Raw genomic sequence first — 18,516 nt, forward strand, 5'->3', positions numbered from 1 at the left:
CGACGAGGTCTTCAATGGTCTGCTCGTTGCTTCTCGATTTCCACCACTCCTTCGCCATGACTCCTGCTTTCTTCTGTGTGTCACTTTTCGCCATGAATCTGGCCTTGCTGATGAACGAGGAAACTATGGAGGATTGATTGGTGGTGATTTCGGAGGTATTAGGGTTGTCAAGAGGAAGAAGAAGGCTGCGGGTGCGAATGGTAATGGGGTTCAGTAAAAAGTAACTTCCAATTCTATACTGTATTTAACCAAGAGTTCTGCCGTTTCGTCTGCCCGAGATTCTTGGGAGACGTGCGCACGTGCTGCAGACGGTTATTTTCATAGCCTTGAGATCTATGCCAATATATGCACCTCTTCGTTATCAGTGTATGCGCCTCTTCGTTACCAGTGTGAGAGGGCCCACGCTGACGCACCTACTTACAGGTGCCACGTAACAGTTTGCTTGAAAAGACAAGAAGGCACTATGACGTGCTATACCCGTCTACTTTTTTGACCAGACGTGTCAGATTGGATTTGACAGAGCGAGTAAATAAAAAATACACAAAATAATAGTACAAGTGACATATGGTTTTTCGCCGCACTTCTCGTGCTCAGGGGCTGTTCAGACTACCGTTGTGCTCGGGGACTATCCAGACCACCATTGTGCTCGAGGACTGTCCAGACCACTGTTGTGCTCGGGGACTGTCTAGACCACCATTGTGCTCGGGGACTATCCAGACACTGTAGTGCTCAGGGCCTGTCTAGACCACCATCGTGCACGGGGATTGTCCCGACCACTATCGTGCTCGGTCACTGTACCGACCACTCTCTGAACATTGCTCAGAGACAGCTCTCCTCTGCTACATGTGATTTGTACTCATATATAGTCGAGAGGCATTTATTTGGACCTTGCTACAAGGCTGATACCTCACCTTTCAGCAAGCTCGGGGACTACATCGGTACGATGCACCTGCTGGTACATCTCATATCGCTTGTATTATGATTGGATTTTCAACTTAATTGGGAATTCTTTTTAGACCCTGGCACCACGTGCTTGCATCACCTACTACCAGGCTCGGGGACTAAGTGGGCACACTTCACCTTGCGGTGAATGTGTTTATTTTATCGACCCCTACGCTTTGACTGTTGGCCATAACAACTACTGTACAAGGGTCACTTACATTTCTTTTTAGAAATACAAGTGGGCACACTTGATCAGGAAAGAAATCATTTTCTTTTTTCTTTAGAGCGCCATGCATTCTTCGGACAACCAGAATTTTTGGCTATAATCATGGTTTACCGCTCTCTGTACGGACCAGAATATTAGCGTATTTGCTTGGTCGATGTTTCAGCCAGTTGGAGATGACATGAAGACAGACTACATTAGCCGAAGAAGATCAAACAGCGTGTTGCAACATAATACATGGTGCTCGGGGACTAGCTATGGGGGTATTAACCCCAATACCCTTACGGCTAGGCTTGGGCTGGCCCAGTCTAGGGGGACCAGTCCACTGGAAGACGACGCGTGGTTCGGCCGATCTATTTGGAGTCCCGCGCAAGGAGTCAAGACAGACTTGGAGATCAAACAAGATCCTGGTCGGTTAGAATAGGAATCCTTATCTAGCCACCTATGGCAATTGTAACTGATTAGGATTAGTTTCCAGATCTGTAACCCTGCTCCCTAGACTATATAAGGCGGGCAGGGGACCCCTCTAAAAACATCTCTCATTGACATATAGCAATACAATCAGACGCAGGATATAGGTATTATGCCTTTACGACGGCCGAACCTGGCTAAAATCTCATGTCTATCTTGCGTCACCATCTTGTTTGTAGCTTGCGCATCTGTCTGCCGATATCTACTACCTTGGGCATACCCCTAGGTAGACTACCAACCATATTTCGTCGACAGTGCGGAAGGTCCTGCATTGAATAAAACATAGTCTCCTATTACTTCATGAACACATGTACGAATAAAACTTATAGATTATTACCTGCCCCAGCGCAACGAGATGTCCTCGGTGGGTCGCCTCGTATGTCGGGTCGAGCAGGTGAAATTGCTCCATCCTACAAAAAAGTGAATGAATTAGAATTCCAATATACAATAAAACATGAACTTAGAAATGTATAAGTAATTGACACAAATACAAGCATAAATTGAGACATGCATAATTAAATATATGAATACGACAAATATAAAATAATAATATAAACCAATAGTCCTACCTCACTAATCTGCCAATGGCAACTTCGTGAGTTGTGGCCAAGTCTACCATACTTACCGCACTCGTACTGGTCGGGATCAGTAACACATGGAGTTCCTCTCCCATGCCTAGTTCTTCTAGGTATCTGATCCATAACCATCATGTGCCTCGTCCTCTGCCTTGATCCACGTTTATTCCAACGGTAAGCTGGATCCGCAATGTACTTTGTCCCATCATATGGAGGCCACTCTCTGGGGTCCTGGAAAGGCATAAAGCAGGGGCTCCATGTGTTCACAAGCGTGTCGACACTGAACTCATGAGGTATCCTCCTCTCGATATTATAGTTGTGATGCCTAGCTGCTGCCACCAAATGAGAACATACAAAGTGGTATTGCCTTGGTTTACCACAAGTGCATTTGAAATCTTAGAGGACAATCACATGTATCATCAACTCTCGGACCTCACCGTTGGATGTTGTACCGCCCCTATGCTCTACCTGATAAGTCCCTATGGCGTGGTCAAAGCATGCAGCCTCATGTGTGTCATCCCTTTCTCTTGCCTTCTCTATGTGTGCCTTTGGTTTCGGAGCCCATATCTCTCCATCACTCCGCAACTGCAATGCATGGGCGTGTCTATCGTTCAACCAGGCAACAAGCTTATAGAAGGTGAATTGAATGATTGCATTCATGGGCATACCACGTATCCCCAGTAGCAACTTATTGAATGACTCTGCCATGTTGCTACACTGAAACTTGCACCTCCAGCCACCGGCGTTGTGAGCTCTCTTCCATTTCTCTAAATCCCTCATCAAACCTGTGAGCCATTGTCTACCTTTTGCATTTGATGCGGTTCTGACCTGCTCCAACTTTTCCTTAAAGTACTTGTCCTCAAGCTGTCGAGCAGCCTCCTGGAACAGATCAAAGTTACCCTTGACACCATCCTTCTGGAGTAGATTCTTGGCAAGGTGCCGAGTACACCAATGATGGTGCAACGGTGCATACCCCTCTATCTGCTCTTGCACAGCATTAAGTATGCCCTGATGCCTATTAGATATGATGCCAACCTCCCTGCTAGAGCCAACCACGTGTATCCAGACTAGCCTCAAGAACCATCCCCAACTGTCATTGTTCTCCTTCTTAACCAAGGCAAATGCCAAAGGAACCAACTTGTTGTTAGGATATGGCTATAAGAAGTGTGCCCTAGTATTTGCCAATCAAGAATGTACCATCAATGGAGAAGACGGGATGACAGTGCCTAAAGGCCTCGACACACTGAGGGGGCACCAGAAGGCACGGAAGAATATCTGCCTCCCATCCTTCCATGCATTAGGTTTTGGGATGTACTCATAATGCATGCCTGGATTCACCGCTTTGATTGCATTGAAAAGAACTGGCAGCTGCTCATACCCATCCTTCCAGTCCCCATATATCATCTTCCACGCTCGCTGCTTAGCCCTCCATGCTTTACCATAAGTTATCACATATCCTCCATACAACGCTTCAACGGTCCTAATAATTGCCCTCACCTTTATGTTGGGTTCTCCCTGCAAAATTCCCATCAACTGCTTGGGCAATGAGGGTAGACGTCAACTGTCGATGCCTTAGTGTCAGCTCATGGTCAGCACAATTGTGTGGCCCGACAACTTTTGTGATCTTCCATTTTCCGGTTACTTGTTGCTTCCTTGCATAAACCCTCCATGGGCAGTGTTCCTTATCACACACAACTGTGTAACGGCGCTCCACATATGAATGCAATACCCTGCAAGGCCTCTTTCGTATCACTGCAAAAGCCTACAACCACCTCTTCAAAGCAGGAAGGTCATTGAACACCCTCTCATTCTCAATTACCATGTTAGGACCGGTCTCAGGAGCTTCTAGGAGCTCATCATCATGTCCTTCTATAAACGCCTGATCGGAATGAGCAAGATCGCTGAACTCGTGAACTCTAGGATCACGATGACCGGGAAAGATATACCTCATCATCTCAACATCACTCTCCGTCAACTCTCCAACAGGGTGGTCATCATCAGAATCAAGAGCCCTAGCCATCTCATATGGCTCCAAATCATGCATAATTTCAACACTATTTGACCCACGGAATCCATCTCCAAAGTGCACTTGCACAGCAATAGGGGGCACATCCACATTCTCAGGAATGTCTCCTGCAACATCATTACAGAAATGAGAAAAGAATAAAATAAATAGATGCAAGGAACGGGGTAAGCTCCTAAAAACTATGCGGTTAAGACACTTACTCGGATGATTCTGTGTCAAAGGGATCTCATAAGGAGGATCTACCATGAAAAAATGAGTCTGTCAACCATCTCTAAATACCGCATTGGGGGTAAATTGAGCATCGGGAACCGTAGGTGCAATCTGCATAGGCAGGTAAGGTTCCGGAACGGGAGGGTCGATGTATGCCTGATGATCCATTGCTGGGGTAAACCCATGAGGGATGGGATCAATTAACACCCGACGCACAACCACGTCCAAACATTGCAGCTGGCTCTTCATAGCCGATCTTACATAGTTCTCCCACTGATCCGCACAACCAATTGAGATCATTCGCCTGAAGATGTTCGGAGGACAACCTAGGTGCAGTACACCATCAACTGCAATGCCATCATCTCCAAGGCAATGCAGCTCCTCCTGAGCCCTTGCAACCATGTCACTAAATGAAGACCTATCATTGAATAGCATAGGCACGCTTTGCATGTCAAGAAACTCAATATATCCATAGCGATCGCTTTCAACGGTACCTCCATGATATATGGTCACTAGGTTGTCTATCTAATTCAAACAAGTAATGAAACACATGTCCTTTAGTCCAAATTAGACGATAGATAGTACGTAATAAGTACTTTCTAACTACAAACTAATCAATATAATAACTACGTATATATTTACAGTGTACTCACTAAATAGCTAGATCATATGTAGATAACTAAAAATGTAATTACATATCTAAGTAGCTATCTAACTATATCTATGTGCCTATGTGTCTATGTTTCTATCTATCTACATATATATCTCACTAGATCACTTACTAAATCAACTACCTGAGATATCACATTAACTAATAAATAACAAATACCAACTAAGTAGGTACATTGTATATTCATAATTTTTACCTTTCCAGGTCGGCGGACGATGGGCGTGGGTTAGGCCGAAGATCCGGGCCAGCGATGGCGCGGCAGATGACAGCGGTGGCGCGAGGCGAGCGCGGGATGCCCGAGGCTACGCGCGGCGAGTCCGGCTCGACGGACGCGGCCTTGGGCCGACGGTGGAGGGCAAGGCGCGGACGGCGGTGGAGGGCGGCGGAGGCATCGCGGTGCGGCGCGGCGGCCAATCACGGGCGACAGCGCGGCGCGGGGGGCGGTGCTGTGCTACAGCACGCCAAGGCGCGGCGCGGCGAGGGGCGCGGCGCGGGCTCGGCACGGGGCGGTGGCGCGGCGCGGGAGCGGGTGCGGGCGCGGGCGCGGCCGTGGCGAGGGCAAGGGCGGCGGCATCGGCGGGGCTAGGGCGCGAGAGGAAGAAGAGAGGAAAGGCGCGAGCCCGGTAGATATTTCCGAGTTCGGCACCAGAGTGACTGACGCCGAGCCCCTGGCAGGTCATGGACCGTGCCCAGGAGCTCGGCGCCAGCATCAATGGCGCCGAGCTAAGGGTCAATTTCCTAAATTCTTTCCGCCAGGGGTCTATTTGTGAGAATTTTTTTTAAAAAGATCCAAATTATAAAAAATTCGGACGTCCGGACCTGGGTGCCCGTCCGAGCACTGGCACTTCCCTAACTAATAGTAACAGTGACAAACATTTATCACAAACAAAACAGTGACAAACATATTCGGTGGGTGGCAGGATAAAACGTCACGTGCTCATACTTGTTTGACCTCTGATAACTAATAGTAATAGAGCGAATCCAGGTGCAACATTAAACCAAAGCGGATTCAGCAAAGCTGCAGACCTGCAGTCCATGGAGATCCCGAAGATCGACCTCCGCGGGCTGGAGCCCGGCAGGCCGGGGTGGGAGGAAGCCCGGGCCGCGGTGACCGCGTCCATGGTAGCGCACGGCTGCGTCATCGTCGCGCACGACGCGCTCGGCCCGGAGCTCCGGCGGGCGCTGTTCTGCCGCGCTATGCCGGAGGTCTTCGCGCTCCCGCTGGAGGCCAAGCAGCGGAGCGACTCCCGCTGGGGGCCGTTCAACGGCTACATCAGTGGGGTCCCCGGCATGGCCATGGAGAGCATCCGCGTCGCCGAGGCCGCCGACGCCGGCAGCGTCCGCGACTTCGCCCGCCTTCTCTGGCCGCAGCAGGGCAACCAGGAATTCCGGTAAAACCACCCACGATTCCTGCCCATTTCCATGCCATCCATCATCTTTCAGCATTTTCAAACGCATCTCGTTGTTTCTGTCACGGCAATTTCACACGGTATCGATCGATCCGCCCGCCGTCCAGTGACACGATCGTCTCATTTGCCAAGAACATGCTGAAGCTGGAGCGGATGGTGGAGAAGATGACGCTGGAGGGCCTCGGCGTCCGGGACGAGAAGAGCGTCGGCGACCACCTCGAGTCGCTCACCCACGGCGTGCGGCTGTCGCGCTACGGCGCGCCCCTGGACAAGGAGACCGGCGTGTCCATGAAAGAGCACCGCGACGACACCATGGTCACGGGGATCGTGCAGCATGAGGTGGAAGGCCTCGAGCTGCAGGCCAAGGACGGGGGCTGGACCGCCGTCCCTCCCGAGCCGGACACGGTCACGTTCGTTGCCGGCGAGCAGTTCAGGGTATGTACGGATCAATCCACACTTTATCTTCTCCGATCAGTCAGGATCTCCCGATTGATATGTCGCGTACGTCGCGCAGGTCGTCACGAACGGGCGGGTGCCGGCGTGCCTCCACCGCGTCAGGACGCCGACCTGCCGCGAGCGCTTCTCGATTCTGTTCGGTTGCCGGTCCAGGGACAACGCCACGGTGCGCGCGATGGACGAGCTCGTCGTCGACGGTGACCAGCCTCTGCGGTACGAGCCCGTGAGGTACGAGGAGTACTCCAGCGCGCTAATGGGGCGAACTGCTGATGGATTGGAGAAAGATGAACCCATCATGGCGTGATATGTGGCCACAAAGAAGGGTTCCATACTGTAGGTCTGCAGCTACGGAAGAATCCAACTTTCATCCCTTTTCAATAGCCATCGCAATTGTCTTGTTAAAATATATAATAATGTAAAAAATCCTTGCAATATGCGCATAAAATGGAATAAACTTCCATCACTCCGAGCATGCAGATAGGAAAGCAGCAACACAAACATGCCACCACAACGCTTACATTGCTGCAACAATGTTTGATTACAATCATGGGACTCATGTACAGGTATTACAATCATGAGACTCCCAGCAATGTTTGATTACAGGAATTAATCAACTAGCTATGGCCTACACTTGAGTAAGATCCTAAAGAGCGACGAAAATGTATGTATCTTAAGTCTGGCCCATCCTTCCTGGGACAAGGTACAGTTGCGCATAGATCATCATACATACTCTCTCGGACCAAAAATGTGAAGCGGGGCCACTTAACAGGAGGTTGGGATTTGCAGTGGAGATGTCAGCAAGAGCAATCTTCTTTGTGATGACAGCAGGAATTTCCAAATTGGGGGACTGTTGCAAAGTTTCACTTGAGGAAAGTGCAACCCAAGAACATGAAAACATAAGCCGTCAGCGAAGTAAGGAGCTCAAGGGACCATGTAGGTGGGATGATGAAAGCTGGGATCACTGGAACAAGAAAAGAACCCAAGATCCAACCACCCACAAAGACTCCGAGCCTGGAAAAATAAACAAGTTAAAACCTGGGGCATGACTTATAACAACTAAGATAGTATCCAGTGGAAATGCTCACTAACCCTGTGGTGGACGCCCTGACAAGATTCTTCATCTTCTCGTTGAGGAAGTATTCGCACGAGACGAGTGACAGAGCAAGCTGCAAAAGCAAATTGTCAATGGCGTGCCTCCAAAATTTGTTACAGCTGAAAAGATTACTGTGGTAAGCTTCATCTTATACATGATTCCAGTTTCATAATTCTAATTCTCACAAAACAAAAGGGTAAAGATAATCTTCCAGCTACTGTGAATACCTGATTTTTGGATAGGCGCTAGAGAAAGAGGTACACAGTAGAAAGTCATAACCTTAATGACAATCAAACTTATGACCTTACATAAATAATACAGTTTTGGCCCTTCAGTGAACATGTATGATGCAGGGAGAGCAACGTCTTAAATTTAACAAATTCAGTACTTAAAACAGTATTTGAGTAGCTATCCAAATGAATCCAGGCATACCTGAAAGGTAGGCCCAGTCTCAGCAGAAGTTGCAATGCTCCACCCAGCAAAGAATGCAAAAAAAGCAAATCTCCTTGAAATGATCTCTAGTGATGGCACCTCAAAGTATCCAAGCAGTGCCTTAAGCCATGAAGGGGATTCTTCAACTTGCTTTTTTAACTTGCTTTTCAGATTGATTTTGGATTTCTTACGGTGTGAGTAGCTATTCATTATTATCTTGTCATAAGCACCTTCAATGGCCTCTTCACTTTCTTCATATCCAGCATATTGTTTTAGAAGAAAATTCCGTGCACTCTGGACCTCTTCTTCAGATGCATCATGATCAACACCAAGAAGCTTGTAGGGATCCCATGATTGTTGTCTTGGAAATACTGGAGTGTGCTCTGCAGATGCAATAGATAGGTCAACTGCATTGCAGATACAGTAGCTAATGCTGGTACTAAAACAACCAACAGCACAAAACTGAAGACAGAGTCTTCCAGCTTAAAAAAAATTAACTGAAATAACAACCATGATGATGAAAAACCTAAAGACAATTATCTGTTAGCCACAGAAAATTAGTATTAAGGGCATGTATTAAAGGTTCATTGATCACATGTCAGGCTAAGTTTTGCTAAATGCTAGCTCAATATCTCCACTGGAGGTAGACAAGCAGCTTCAGTTGCAAGATTTTCACTTCACCAATCAAAGTGTAAATACACCCAAACATAATTCAAAATGCTTGTTCCGAATTCTAACTAAGGGTGTAATTCAGTTCATGTCCAGAGCACGCCAGAACTCACTGCACCTACAATTAGCCTCTGTTTGCTTCGCAATCTGACTTGCGGCATGCTGAATTCACGAAGACAGCCGCATACACTTTTTGGTCGCCCTGCTTGCGGCGTGGCCAGTTCTGGTCAAGAACCAAACAGTCCCTAAGTGAATGAAACTTTTTTGAAGTTATCATTTCGAGCTGAAACATGATTGACTAACTCAGTATTAACACACTGTGGCCCTAGAAACAATTGCAGACCAAAAGAATGGCAAAAAGAAAAGAAAAGTTATAGGTATTTCTGCATAGCCTCAATAAACAAAGACAGGTAAAACCCCAGTCTCACAATATGAAAAGTAAGTTTAATTATCTAAAAAATGAAAAGTAAGTTTTGTACCTAGATTCCATCTCGTTTGATCTTATCAGGACAGTCCAGAAGGATACGGTTCTTATCAGCCAGTAACCATTTCCCAGATTCACCAAAAAAATAAGGGGGGCTAAGTTAAGCAAACTGGGCAGGGACACAGGTGATTTATGGTTTCCCAAGGTGGTAACATTTGTGGATGTCACAGGGCAAATTGTGTCTCAACATTTCTCTTATCTCCCAGAACGATAGAGTTGACCAGAAGAGACGATTTTTGCAGACTTTGTGCAGGTTTTTAGTCAACAAAAAGGCAACATGCTCAATTGTTCACATCAATTGCCTTGGGAAAACCACTAAGCTTCTTTTAGGCTGAAAGAAGGTTATTTGGTAACAGGCCATTATACACAAATCAAAACCTTCTGCCTCAGTGTCTCCCTTTCCTTTAGGATCATGTTCGATTGTTTATTTATTCTGAATTCGATAAACTATAGCATACTTGTAATGCCTCCCGAGTTTTGCTTCCTAGATAAGCAAGGTAGCATAATAACTGCAGCTACGGCATTAACTGAACCTACGGTTTCTCCGTCCTTACCGCTGCCGTAGCTGCTGACGCCGACGGAGAGGCTCCCGGAGCACCGGGGCCGTGTCAGGGGCGCGCCTCTTCTTCCCGCCAAAGCATCCTCCGCCCCAGCTCTGCAAAATTCACCAAAGCCACATGAACTAATCAGCACGTGAAGGCGGGAAACTAATAACTGACTAGCTAACACGTCAAGACTCAAGAGGATGGAAATGAGCCGAGCGTACAGGTGAAGGAGGGGCCTTGGGGGGCGATGCAGCGGGCGGGCGGTGAACGCTGCCCGATTGAAGGCGGCGGCGGCCTGCATCTCCGCCGCCGTGACGACGCGACGTGGGGTGGGGATGGAGGGGTGGGTGCGATGGCGGCGAGAGGAGGAGAGGCGTGACCGCGTGAGACGGAGTAGGTGGGGATCGGATAGGAGGAAGGGGAAGAAAGGTGGCCGGCGGCGTGGTTGGTGGGTCCGTGGGTGCGAGTCGTATTTTTAATGGACCGAATTAAGGCCCGACCCATGAGAATGACCCTGATTCGGCCCACTAATGGAGGACTTAAATGGTCTACAAATTGAATAATTTGAACGTGCGCTAGATATGCATACCGCCAACTTAAAAACGGAGAGATCTTTCAAATAATTTATTATTTTTTTTCTCAAAAAGAATATTCATGACGGAGAAATTAGGAATGTGCAACGAACAGAACTTCAATGAATTTAACATAACCTTTAATGGCATGTCTAGAATAAGCAGTGAACACGAGGTGATCCACCAACAATGACCCGATAGCGTCATGCCATTCATGTGGTCAGTTCGAGAACGCATGAGGCAGGACAATCTTGTAGGGCCATTGAGGCCGTCCCCAACGCTCCACTCTGGACGTTGGCTTCATATCGCCACATCGGTAGCAATCACCATGGAGGAGACTGTGTAGAAAACTGATAGCTTGCAGAACTGCAGAGAAGCTTGCAAAGGCACCGGTGGTTTGGGAAAAAAAACTACAGTCAAAGAGAGAATGAGAGGGGATAATTGAGGGGCAAAAGACACCAGACGCATCCAAGACGTACAGCTATGTTTCGTACTGCTATGATGTAGGCGTAGTACCATGTTGGTTTAGCTAGCATGTCATACTCTCTCTCTCTCTCTCTCTCTCTCTCTCTCTCTCTCTCTCTCTCTCTCTCTCTCTCTCTCTCTCTCCCTCTCCCTCTCCTGAAACCACTGCTCCATGGTGGTTAGCGTCGGCCTTGCTCTAAGGGGCTATATATTTAGATGCATGTCTACTAAAATTGTCTAAATCTACCAACAGGTTACCTCAACTCTGTTTGGTTTTGACCTTGGTTATCTTATTCTCATAGGAGTTGTCTTCGTCAGCTGTTGGGCGCCAAGTGTAGGAAATCGAATGTTTGGGTCTCCTCACAAAGTTGCCTGGCTATAATCACCATGTGGCATATCGTCATCTTATCATTTTCTCTCCTCATCTTCCTCTTTCCTCTCTCCCACAGGCCACAACTCTTCTCCCTTGCTTTTTCTAAATTAAGGTATGGGTGCAGGCTAACTTACTAAACCATGGGTATATTAATGGGCAAATCCTTACCTATTGGGTTCATATAGGTACGGGAATGGCTCTGCTCTACCCAAACCTATAAACTCATAGTTATATATACCCGACATGAAACTATAATTTAAAGCCTTCCCAACCTAAGTACTCCAAAACATGATCCAACTAGCACACCTAGTGCCATATACATGCCATTTTTTGTTTACATTTTGTTACATGTTTGTAGTTCCATTATTTTCTCATATAATCATAGTTTAATGCATGTGTGCATTTCTTCTCGGTTATGGGAAACCGTACTCGTGGGTACTTGGTACCCATATGAGCATGGGTGTGGGCACAAAATTGCACCCCGCACATGGGTATGGGTTTCTTAGCAGGTAAAGAATATGATGGATATGGATATGAGTGGGTGATACCAATCTGGTACAAACACATTGTTGTCCGTATAAGTAGGGCAAACAAAATAGGAGAAAGGAGAATTTGTACATGAACTAGGGGCAACTTCATTTTCATAGGGACCGAAAATTGACAATTAGACATATGAAGCCAGGTCAATGGCACAATTATCCCTCAATACTTACTCCATTCTAAACTATAATACGCTTTGGCTTTTTTAGACACGTTCGTCCTTTAACTATATATCTATACATAGTGTATATCTAGGTGCATACAAAAGCTACCTATCTAGAAAAGCTAAAATATCTTATAATTTGGAATGGAGGGAGATTTAAGAATTGGAGTGGATCGACCTTCAAAATTAGTTCCATAAAAAACATACATTTGCTTTAGTCTATAAACCTATATTAGAACAAAAAGAACTAGCCAAAATTATACTGTACAGACCATATATGATGCCTATAATTTTAATTATTGATCTGAACGGAGGGAGCATTATATATTGGGTGAATTCTATGAATTGCAATGACAATGTGTTACGTTCCTTGTTGAAGTTCGGTGAAGTGGTTCGGTGCAGGTGTCCACGTTCGAGAGCATGGCAGAAAAGGGTGCCCGATGACATCTTGTGCCAAACTACTAACGGAGCACTTTGCTTACGTACTTGCTAATGATATTTCCATGTGGGCCGGGGTTCTCTCTAAGTTCTGTGTGCTGATAGGCATTCGCCATTAGGTAAGCTATAAGCTAAAAGCATGCAAGCATCCAAAAGAGCAGAACGACTGGAGTGACGAGGCAGAGTGGTTGCAAGTTTGGAAGGTACCACGTCATCTCCGAGAGACAGGTCCAAAACGGTTGTCTTTCCTTTCCCTTTCCTCGATGTGTCGGATACCATAGAACGGGGTACCCCGAGCATATACTAAAAGAGCCACTTAAATCCCATCAACGACAAAGCCAGAAGATAAGCCATGGGTTCACCACCGGCCCCGACCAAGCCCGCCGGCTCTCCGCCTCGCCTGAGGCCTCGCACAGGAGATCTCGACACCCTAACGGAATCTCCACCTCGCGCGAGGCCTCTCGTAAGGGGCCTCGGCAGAGAGCCCAATCTCCGTCTCGCCCGAGGCCTCGTGCGACCGGCCTTGAGCGAGACAGTCATTCTCCGTATCGCTCGAGGCTGGCTCGACAATAACCCGTCGCCCCCGCCTCGATCGGTCTTCCTGACAGCATGTCATGTCCCATTATTGCGTCAACCACTCCCGCAATCTCAGCCGAACGACGGCTCGACACCGCGGAGTGACCGATGGGACATGGGGTCGCATCAGTACCATACCGGCTGAGACAGGGCACGGCGGGGATTACCGGTCACTGTATTCTGACGCTGTGCCCACGATCAGCGCCCGCACTACACTGTGCCCCGCGATCCCCGCCCCGAAAACAACACGATATGGGAAGCCTGGCCCGGGTCGTCATCGCCTCTGAACCAGTGTACCAGATCAACCACTCCCTCCGGGCCTCGGCACTCTACACCAGGGTCTCGGCTATCTCGGGATTCACGTCTGCCGAGACCCCCCACCGCGGTTCGGCCTCGGCACCAACCGAGCCTCGGCCTCGCGCACAGTCAATCCACAGCGACCCGCACGCTGACCGCCGCACCCGCTCCGAGGCAGCCCTGGAGCTCCCCTGACGCACAGGATCGGATGTGACCAGCACGCCGCCCCAGTGCTCCAAGGACGGACCACTCCGACGACCACGTCGCCACAGGAACAGGCTACAAGGCTCGGACACGTCGCCTCTGTTCGCACGATGCCGTATAGTTAGCACATGTACTACCCTTGTCCTCCCTTCAAACTATAAAAGGAAAGGACTTGGTCCATTTCTAGGGGGAGACAGGTTCTCACGAAGAACAACACCCTGTAACACACACACTTCCCTGCCGCTTGAGAGCAACGTCCCAAGCAGCCCACATCTCTCCCCGTCGAGACCTGGGACTAGCTCCCTCTCTCACCTAGCTTGTAACCCCCTACTACAAGTACTTCGGCGCAAGGAATACAAGATCAATCTCCCAGACTGGACGTAGGGTACGGATTGCCTGAACCAGTATAAACCTTGTGTCTCTTTGCATCACCATCCGGAATCGGGAACACGCAGAACAAATTCACTAGTTGGTTGAGGACCCCCCGGTCCAAAACACCGACAGTTGGCGCGCCAGGTAGGGACCTCTGCGTGTCAGCTTCGTCATCCCAACAAGTTCCGGATGGCAGACCCCGTACAACCGCTTTGCCTCAGCACGGTGGTCTGGTTTGGGAGCTTGGAGTTCATGTCTCTAGGGCATGAGTACGACATGGTACTTCTCACACCCTGAGCCCCGCCTACCGATGACGACGTTATGCACCGGCAGCCCAGGCGCAGGCGGCGCCCGGGTGGCCGCTCTTGCCGCGCTCACCGGGCACGACGCGAGCAGAATCACCCCAATGCTACGCGAACCCAGGGCGACTCACCTCTCTCCGCCGGTATCCTACGACCAGCTGTTGGCGTAGGGTCCCTAGTTGGGGATCTATCTAGCCTGAGCCTGGATAAGGGAAAAACGCCGGTGGCACCCGGCGACGCCCCGACATCAAGCTCCACTCCACCACTCCCTAAGGAGCCAACTCCGGTGGAGCAGAGCCCGGCGACGGCACTATCTCCATACCCCTTCGAGTTGAGAAATGCCGCCGCCTCTTATGCTTACGCCTACGCTTCCGCTCACGTGGATCTCTCGGAGCGCCGCCAGCGCTTCGCTCTCAACTTCGACACCACCGCGTCGACCCACATCCACGCCGACTCCTCGGAGGAGGACGAGGCATGGGCCAGAGCGGATTTCTCCGACCTCCACGACCACGAAACCATGCGATGCTTCTTGGCCGCAAGTGACTATTGCTTTGGCTACTCCGATTCCAACGATGAAAGTACTTACGATCCCACTTGTGAGTGCTTCCACGTCGGACTTGGGATGCCAAGCACGGGCGACGAGGACGAGGGGGTAGACAACCGCACTCCGCTTCATCAGGGAACGGGTGATGCTACGCCTTCACGCATTGTCCCACCGGCAGCACGGAACGAGAACCTTGCCCTCGGACAATTTCGACGCCCAGACCTGGAGCAACTCCGTGAACTTCAAGCCAAGGTCGAGCAAGATCGACTCCTTCTGCGACAGCTCCAAAGCACTCTCGAGCAGGAGCAGCAAGGCCACGGTGACGGCGGAGGAGCCTGGCGATGGGCTCGCGACGTGCACCACCGCATCAACAACGACGAAGGGGACGATCGTCCCCTAATCTTCAATCGCGCTAGCCAGAATATCGCGGCTGCGGCGATGCTAGTGCACGCGATGCCCTAGCCCTCCACCATGGAAGGACGACGGGTTCACGGCGAGCTCCGAGATCTCCTCGAGACCACCGCGGTGCAGCAGGCCGAGAGTTCCGCCTCCCGGCGGTGCGGTGCCGTCTCGGACCTCCCCTCAGCGCCGCATCGGCAGGATAGGGAGGCCTCGGTTCGTCCCGAGCCCGCTCGAGTGCCGGCAATCCATAGGGTCCCCCCGGTCCACGACCGCCTCGATGACCGACGTGAGGCGCAGGGTGACCACGAGGTGGTCGGCCGACAACGACGCCACGACAGTGAGGGGCCTGCCCGAGGCTACCATCCGCATCGGGGCGGCCGCTACGATAGCGGAGAGGACCGCAGTCCTTCTCCCAAACCGCCCAGCCCCCGAGTCTTCAGCAGAGCCATTCGCAACGCTTAGTTTCCAGCCCAGTTTCGCTAGCCAGCCAACCTCACAAAGAATAGCGGTGAGACCAACCTCGAGCTCTGGATCGCCAATTACCGCCTGGCTTGTCAGCTAGGCGGCGCGGACAATGACCTGCTCATCATCCGTAACCTCCCCTTGCTCTTGTCAGACTCGGCGTGAGCCTGGCTTGAGCACCTTCCTCCCTCTCAGATCCACGACTGGCGCGACTTGGTTAGGATCTTTGTTGGGAATTTCCAGGGCACATACGTGCGCCCTAGAAACTCCTGGGACCTTAAGAGCTGTCGCCAGAAACCAGACGAGTCTCTCCAAGACTTCATCCGATGCTTCTCTAAACAGTGCATCGAGCTACCCAGCGTCGGCGATTCAGAGATCGTCTAGGCTTTTCTCTCTGGCACCACCTGCCGAGACTTGGTCCAAGAATTAGGTCGAAACATGCCGCGCTCGGCTGCCGTGCTCCTCGACATCACCACCAACTTCGCCTCGGGCGAAGAGGCTATAGGGGCCATCTTCCCCGAGAACGACACCAAGGGGAAGCGGAGGGACGAGGCCCCCGAGGCCTCGGTTCCCTACCTCCTCAAAAGAAAGAAAAAGGATCGCCAGGGGAAGCGGGCCGTCCTCGAGGCCGATCTGGTTGTGGCCGCAGAACGCAAGAATCCCCGAGGCCCTAGGGGCCCCAGACCTTTCGACGACATGCTTAAGAAACCCTGCCCTTACCACCAAGGCCCGGTAAAGCATGCCCTCAAGGATTGCTCCATGTTGCGGCGTTACTACGCCAGGCTTGGGCTCCCCGACGACGACACCAAGCAGAAGGGCGCCGGCGACTGGGACGATGACAAGGACGACAGGTTCCCCGAGGTACACAACGCCTTCATGATCTTTGGTGGACCCTCGGCGTGCCTTACGGCGTGGCAGCAAAAGAGGGAATGCCGAGAGGTCTTCTCGGTCAAGGTGGCCACTCCCCGGTACCTCTACTGGTCTCGAGAGGCGATCACCTTTGATCGAGATGACCACCCCAACCATGTTCCGAATCTCGGGCAGTACCCACTTGTTGTCGACCCGATCATCGGCAACACCCGACTCTCCAAGGTGTTGATGGACGGAGGCAGCGGCCTCAATATCCTCTACGCCAACACCCTGGAGCTCTTGGAGATCGACCGATCGAGGCTCCGAGGCGACGCCGCACCCTTCCACGGCATCGTGCCAGGGAAACGCACGCGACCCCTCGGGCGCATCGACCTTCCCGTATGCTTCGGCGCCCCCTCCAACTACCGCAAGGAAGTCCTTACCTTCGAGGTGGTCGGGTTCGGGGGAACCTACCACGCCATCCTAGGGCGGCCGTGCTACGCCAAGTTCATGGCAGTCCCCAACTTTACCTACCTCAAGCTCAAGATGCCAGGCCCCAGCGGTATCATACGATTGAGTCCACATACGAACATGCATACGACTGCGACGTCGAGTGCATCGAGTACGCCGAGGCTCTCACGGAAGCCGAGACCCTCATCGCCAACCTCGACCAACTCAGTGGTGAGGCACCTGACTCCAAGCATCGTGCAGGGGTGTTTGAGCCCACGGAGGCCATCAAGCTTGTCCCGGTCGACCCCACCTGCCTCGATGACCGGGCGCTGAGGATCAGCGCCACCCTCGACATCAAATAGGAAGCCGTGCTTGTCGACTTCCTCCGTGCGAATGCTGACATATTCGTATGGAGTCCCTCGGACATGCTGGGCATACCGAGGGAGGTCGCCGAGCACGCCTTGGACATCTGTGCTGGCTCTAGACCGGTGAAACAACGCTTGCGCCGATTCAACGAGGAAAAGCGTAGGGCCATCGGCGAGGAGGTGCAGAAACTCTTGGCGGCCGGATTCATCAAGGAAGTGTCCCACCCAGAGTGGTTGGCTAACCCTGTGTTAGTTAGGAAGAAAAATGGGAAATGGAGGGTGTGTGTAGACTACACCGGTTTGAATAAAGCCTATCCAAAAGTCCCCTTCCCATTACCCCAAATCGATCAGATCATTGACTCCACTGCGGGGTGCGAGACCCTGTCTTTCCTTGATGCGTATTCTGGTTACCATCAAATCAAGATGAAAGAGTCCGACCAGCTTGCGACTTCTTTCATCACCCCATTCGGCATGTACTGCTACGTGACTATGCCTTTTGGCCTCTGAAACGCAGGGGCCACGTACCAGCGGTGCATGACCCAGGTCTTTGGCGACCACATTGGGCAAACCATTGAGGCCTATGTGGACGACATCGTGGTCAAGACCAGAAAGGCCGAGGATCTCGTCGACGACTTGAGGATAGCCTTCAAATGCCTTAGAGAGAAGGGCATCAAGCTCAATCCCAAGAAGTGTGTGTTCGGGGTCCTCCGAGGCATGCTCTTGGGATTCATAGTCTCAGAACACGGCATCGAAGCCAACCCAAAGAAGGTCTCGGCCATAACCAGCATGGGACCAATCAGAGACCTCAAGGGAGTGCAGAGGGTCATGGGATGCCTTGCGGCCCTGAGCCGCTTTATCTCGCGCCTCGGCGAAAAAGGCTTGCCTCTGTACCGACTCTTGAGAAAATCCAAGCATTTTTCTTGGACCCCCGAGGCTG

The 18,516-nt window shown here is 50.7% G+C and overlaps 2 protein-coding genes across 2 annotated transcripts; one reads left to right on the forward strand and one right to left on the reverse strand.

Annotated features, from left to right (window-relative positions):
- Positions 1–6,039: 6,039 nt before the first annotated feature.
- On the forward strand, positions 6,040–7,329 carry LOC136473354 (probable 2-oxoglutarate-dependent dioxygenase AOP1). The gene is made up of 3 exons (XM_066471004.1): positions 6,040–6,508; positions 6,634–6,961; positions 7,041–7,329. The coding sequence occupies exons 1-3, from the start codon at positions 6,153–6,155 to the stop codon at positions 7,284–7,286; spliced, it is 930 nt and encodes a 309-aa protein (XP_066327101.1). The 5' UTR covers positions 6,040–6,152; the 3' UTR covers positions 7,287–7,329.
- A 129-nt stretch (positions 7,330–7,458) lies between these two features.
- Positions 7,459–10,577, reverse strand: LOC136473355 (protein CHAPERONE-LIKE PROTEIN OF POR1, chloroplastic-like). Its single transcript, XM_066471005.1, has 5 exons — positions 10,427–10,577; positions 10,215–10,315; positions 8,508–8,890; positions 8,072–8,148; positions 7,459–7,993 (listed from the first exon to the last, which is right to left on the reverse strand). The coding sequence occupies exons 1-5, from the start codon at positions 10,504–10,506 to the stop codon at positions 7,843–7,845; spliced, it is 792 nt and encodes a 263-aa protein (XP_066327102.1). The 5' UTR covers positions 10,507–10,577; the 3' UTR covers positions 7,459–7,842.
- Between the last annotated feature and the right edge of the window lie 7,939 nt (positions 10,578–18,516).

This window comes from Miscanthus floridulus, chromosome 8 (assembly GCF_019320115.1).
Source record: "Miscanthus floridulus cultivar M001 chromosome 8, ASM1932011v1, whole genome shotgun sequence".
Classification (NCBI taxonomy): Eukaryota; Viridiplantae; Streptophyta; class Magnoliopsida; order Poales; family Poaceae; genus Miscanthus; species Miscanthus floridulus.